Source organism: Gekko japonicus, unplaced genomic scaffold (assembly GCF_001447785.1).
Source record: "Gekko japonicus isolate JY-2015 unplaced genomic scaffold, Gekko_japonicus_V1.1 scaffold119, whole genome shotgun sequence".
Taxonomy (NCBI): domain Eukaryota; kingdom Metazoa; phylum Chordata; class Lepidosauria; order Squamata; family Gekkonidae; genus Gekko; species Gekko japonicus.
The window spans coordinates 575,811-581,810 of record NW_015163606.1 but is presented as its reverse complement, the minus strand read 5'-3'; the positions used below and the strand labels follow the sequence as shown (position 1 = coordinate 581,810).

At 38.9% G+C, this 6,000-nt stretch overlaps 1 protein-coding gene across 5 annotated transcripts in view; it reads right to left on the bottom strand.

Annotated features, from left to right (window-relative positions):
• The window catches only part of RIMS2 (regulating synaptic membrane exocytosis 2), a 611,329-nt gene that overhangs the window by 81,448 nt on the left and 523,881 nt on the right, over positions 1-6,000 (bottom strand). For 2 of the 5 annotated variants that reach the window (XM_015407290.1, XM_015407291.1), the window contains one exon: positions 88-260. The exons of the other annotated variants lie outside the window; for them this stretch is intronic. In XM_015407290.1, the coding sequence (XP_015262776.1) occupies positions 88-260 (173 nt within the window). The remainder of the gene's footprint in view (positions 1-87; positions 261-6,000) is intronic. 5 annotated transcript variants of the gene reach the window in all.

Sequence of the window (6,000 nt, the reverse complement as noted above, 5' to 3'; positions counted from 1 at the left end):
TATATATATAAATTCTAAATCCAGCACTGGAAGAGAGATTTGCAGTCTAATATCATCTTGAAAGTGGTTGACTTTACCCCTTCTTACCTAATTTTCTTGTTCCCTCTCGGTCGTTCTGACTGAACAGACATGTAACTAGTGCTGCTGAAGCGAGATGCACTACTGGTCCTTGATACTGCTGACACATCACTCACGTCACTGTCGGAAGACTTGTTGGAGACGTTGTCAGAGCCTCGTTGAGGATCTCGCCCTGACTGATACTGTAAAAAATAGACAGATGAATATATAGAGGTGGTCAATGAAACTACAGGTTTCTTTCTCTTTGAAACTTCTATGTCAGCTGTCAGCTTTACAGGACTCTTGTGGAATGAGCGGACCTCTAATTCTTCATGTGTCCTAACTGAAGTATAAGACTTTAATAACTAAGATTTATTGGATTTTATTTATTTAAATAATTACTTGGCCATTTTTGAGAAGTTGTCATAGTGGCTTACATAAACAAATATGATCACATAACAGTAGCTAAAAACAGGTAAACAAAAACTTTAAAAAGCAGAGCAAGCGTGTCTAACTCCGAGATCACAGAAAGCTGATTCATCAAATCAAACTTCCTAAAGTGTTAAATGGAACCTTCTATGGCACAATTCCTATCCAAATCTTTTTGATGCTGGAATACATTTTATTATTTGCTAAGGTGCCACTGGATTCCTGTTTTATTGTAGTCAGTACATAATTTTCTTTGTATTTCTGGATTAATTAACAGTGAAATGCTAAAGATTAATAAAGGCAAATACATAAAATAACTAAGATTTCCTTTTCTTGGAGTGAGTTTGAGTTATACATGACTTACAATATGGAAATAATAATGCCATGAAGTCATATAAAATGTTGTGGCAGTCATAATGAGTAAGTCAGCCTCTAAATCATGTGTTCAAAAGCATTCATTAGGTTGGGTCCAATGTTCCCTCTAAGCTCCGGAGTGTTGTGAGCAAAAATTCTACCTCATGAGCAAGAAAAGCTAGTAGCATTAAAGTTGTGAGCAAGTCTACATTTGACTATTGCATAAATTAGTTTCTTAGAACATTATTTCCATAACCTTGTAAAAATCTCAGAATGAATTCTTTTAAACTATATTTTAAGAATAATGTAAACATTATAACAGAAAACAGATTCAAGTCAAATTTCATTACAGAAAATGTCCTCTATGGGGGATAACTAGGCCTCCAGAGAACAGGTCTACCTGCCCCAGTCCACTATACTGGTAGATCTGGCCTTGGACCGTCACTTCACACTGAGCCTTACTAAACATTCCACAACTTGGGGGGATTAAGAACTCTTCCAGTCTACTTTGGGACTTTTTAAGTGAAATATGACAAACTTACAGGTCAAGAATAACAGAGGTGGAACAATCACTTTCAGAACCCTGCATAAACTAACAAAAAGTGAAGTTGCTTAAATGTCAACCTGCCCAATCTACTTATTTATTCAAATATTTATATTCCACTTTTACTGTAAATCAAGGCACCTTACAAATAATACTGAAAAGCATAATAGGGGTGTGCGGGGAAAAAAATCAATTTTCTCTTGTGCTCCATTATACCCTATGGGGACTATTATAGTCAATGGGCCCCATCGGCTATAATGGAGAATAATGGAGAATCAATCTGAGGTATCTGGGGCTCTGGGGAGGGGCTGTTTTTTTAGGTAGAGGCACTAAATTTTCATGGTATAAGCTTTTGAGAGTCTACACTCTCTTGTATCTGATGAAGGAGCTCATACTCTTGAAATCATATACCACGAAAATCTTGTTGGTCTCTAAGGTGCTACTTGACTTCAATGGAATCCTTACATGGAAGGTTCTAGGAGGAGTTGAGCCTTTGAAATTCTCAGTCCTTTACTTTGATAACTTGGACATTATGGAATCTTAAGGCCAAGCTAAGCAACCAGGAAACAGTTCATGTTAGGGAGAAAGATTCTTGTGCATGTGCACACACATTTACAGTCTTCCGCTGTACCATGGTCCCGGTCACACGAGCGGGATAATCTGCATGGGAAGTGAGGCTTTTTTTTTTAATAAATATTTTTATTGATTTTCCACAATGATACATTCCACCTACAATCACATACTACTATAATAGGTTTTCTATATTTCATTTACATTTTACCGAGCAACTCTATTTTCAGAACCACATACATTTTCCTTCTATTCTATCATCAGAATACAAACAGTTGCAATTACAGACCAGATTACAATTACACACATCCAATACTATCAGTTTTTACATTTCCCTCTCTTTCCACTCTCTTCTCTACTTTTGCTCCCCTGGGAAAAAATAAAAAAGAAAACCATAGAGAAATAAAAGACCACTCAATTACTTTCCATTAATCCAGTTTTCATACCTTTTTCTTGTTATTTAATACTTTCACCTAAATGTTATCCTATTGCTTCTAAACTAATTCATTTTCCATATTTTGTTATTATTCTTTCTCCATCCACACTTTTTAGCTTACTTACATCATTTCAGTACTCAATTCCATTATAATCATTTTTCTCCTTATTTTTGTGCTCTAAACACACATTACTTAATACTTTTTAATAATCCACTTTCACAAAGCCAAATAACACTAGCAAGGACCAAAGATATCTTAAGGACAGGTATTTTCATATTCTTTCACTCTTAATATATAATCTTATAACTAAACACCCAATCCATTATTGCATCATGATTACACCCCAACTCATACATACTCTATCAAGACTCTTAATTTTATAAACATTCATTATTTCTTGTACTCTAAACACAGAGTCACTATTTCTCTATTCATTCACTCCTATTCCATTAGACCAAAATCATATATAGAGCAGTTTAGAAAACCAACCAAGAAAAAAGAAAAAGAACAGAAACTTTAACAACCATTTTTACCATGGTCCTTTCATTTTGTTCTGTTCCATCACTCTTAATTATATTCTAATCAGCAAGCTTCCACTTTAGGGCATTTTCAAAACGTATCAAAATAATTTTAGCGACCATTTTCACCATGTTCACTTAATTTCATTTCACCACTCCTAAATTCATATCCTCTAACATTTTAAATTATATCCTAAAATATGGTCTTCCAATTAATCCAACCTATTCATTCAAATATACATCATTCCTTACATACATAATATGCAATCAAAAATATATAACAAATTCATATAATTTAATTTGCCTTCTATAGCCCTGTAGTTTTTTGTCCTGCAGCAGCATATCTGTGTGTTGTTTCTCTAGCATATTTATGCGAAGTTTCTCTTTACATCTATGATGCTTCTTTTCCCCTCTCTCAATTTCTTTTGGAAAGTCATATCTCCACACTATTTTGTTCTCACATCGTCCTTGTCTTGTCTTACTCCATTTCTTCTTCTGTATTAATTGAATTCTATGGCTTTTTCCCTTTCCCTTTCCTTTTATCTTCCTTCTCTTCCCTTGTTTCTTTTTACTTATTTTTATTTTTCCCATTTGGATTGGGGAATAAAAATCTGGTAGTTCTGAGTCCTCTTTTATTTCCTGAAAGTCCCTTGTCTCATCCAGCTTACTTATGTTTGAGTCCAGCTTTTCAACTTTCTTTAGTGCGATAGGAGTGTCATTTAGGCATGCAAAGGCTTGTTTAATTCCCTCATTCATAGCCTTTTGGAATTCTTCTTTTAAAGTCTCTAGAAACTGCTCCACTGTTATATCCGTCAGTAATAAGTTATCCTCCAGCTTCTCCCCTCTCTCCTTTTTCCCTTTAGATGCCATTTTTACAGACAGTCCTTCAGCTGTAAAATGCAGCCTACAAACTTAGTACCAATTATCCGCCGGGCGAGGGGGGGGGAACTTACAATATTCTCAAAAAAAAAAGAGTATTTTCCCAAGGAAGTAACAAGTATTGCCCCAAATAAAAAGAAAGTCATATTGTACTTAGCTACTTTTCCCGTCTTCTGGCCGCTTTGTCCTTCCTTCTAACGCTGACCACTTTCGGGGCACAAATTTCCTTAAAGACTTGTGACAATTTTTGAAGTTCTCTTCATTGCTCATAGTCCAAAGTTATAATCCTCTTTTAAAGATAAAAAGAACGGGTGGTCGTTTCTAGTGAACATGGCAGCCATGTTTGCTTGTTCCTTGCCTCAGCATCGGGGCTGCTCTGGGCACCTCTCCCGCCCTGCCAGTTGTGGGGGAGGGCCAGAAAAACGCCCCCTGCACCAGCCCCCACCTCCGGGGAGCTGGTCGAGCTCCCCCGTCGTTCGGGGGGGCCCTCAAATGAAGCAAAAACAGCTCGGGCGGGGACGGAGCCTATTGCACTCCCACCCGCCCGTCGAAACGCCATACTGGAAGTCAAAAGTGAGGCTTTTAGAGGCGGAGCAAAATGAAGCACGGTAGCGCACTCTGACATCCCCCCGAGGCGCCGTGCTCAGGCCTTTGGCAGCCGATCACACTAAGCAAGGCAACACAGCAGTTTATGTTTGCGTGGGACGTGGACGGGCGCTGGCTGCGATGGGTTACCAGCGCTTCCCCGATCAGACGTCCACCCGCGCTGTGCATTTTCTGGAAGACACTGCATGTTTCCTAGTATCTTTGGGCCGAAGCTATGGGTTGGAGACGGGCACGCCATGCTTGCCAGATGTTGCTGTATGATTGCACCCGTTTCATCTGCCGGCAAGCCATCCCTCTCGCAAGGCAAATTCTCCGTGTGACTGGGACCCATACAGATCTTCTAGTTGTGTAGCATTAAAAAGAGAAAGGTCATCTAGAGTGCCTCACTGTTAAGTCTTTTTACTAGTTTTGCAACATTTCATTTCTGTACATATACTTTACAATGATGAAATCATAGGACAGAAACAGATGACCATTTGACCACACATCTTCAAGTCAAGAGTGGTATAATGCTCCTTACCACTTGCCAAAGTGCTATAAACTATTGGGTTAACAATTAAAGGTATACCATTGTAAGTTGCATGTGTGGCCTATTATGTACAGGAGTTTTGCCTCGCTTTCACCACACATGTCTGTTGGGTTATATTTTTCATTCTGCATTGTTTTTCCTCCCTTAAGCGCTCAGTTTGCTTTCCGTTCACTGTTTTCCTGGGTTTTCTGATTGTGCTTTTGTGCTGGTTTTTCTCTTGCTTTGCTTCCAAGCCGAAGGTAATTCAAAGGCATGCAGATTCCCTCGGATTCGCCCCCTGCCCCTTGTACGCCACTCCCACATCCACATCCAGAACGTTTTGCCCACATTGTACCTTCTGCCATTTACTGGTGTGTCCCTTGTTGTTTTACATTTTTAAAAAATTATAAGCAGCGTAAATCCAGCGATGTGAGTCTATCAGTAGTCTCAGATCGCTGTAAAAAAAAGAAGAAGAAATGACTCCTGGCTAGGCTGCCCTCTTTTACCGTTCAGTGTAAACCAGGTGGCAGGAGGAAGCAGTGTAGAGCTGTGCCTGCGGGGAGCCATTAGCTATTGGCTCCCCGCAGGCACAGCGAGCCCAGCTGGGCTGCATGCACAGCATACTGCAGAGAATCCGAGCTCTCAAGCCTTTTTGGTTGTAGCTGAGGAACAAATACTCCAGAGAAAAAAGAATGGTGCATACAGCAGGCACAGAATCTGGAGTCAAAGGCTTGACTGCTCAGGTTCTCTGCAGTATGTTGTGTGTGCATAATAGACCTGTGTTAAATGCACAAATTTATACCAATTTCAGGACTTGGGGAAATCCCCCCCCCCTTTCAAAGGTGCCAACACTCAGTGCTGGTCAGTACCATCATACAAAAGCCTTGTCTGTATCCATTCAAGAAGGTCTACTTATATTCTAAGCAAGTGGTGAAAAATAATGGTTTTGGAACTGGATACAGAGCTCAACATCCTGATAGCCTTTAGATTAAAACTCTTGCCAATGTGTCAAAAATAGATCAAATGAAACTATTACAAATTAGAAAGGATGATAAATTACATATTCAATATACCTAATATAAGAAAAATATATAAGAA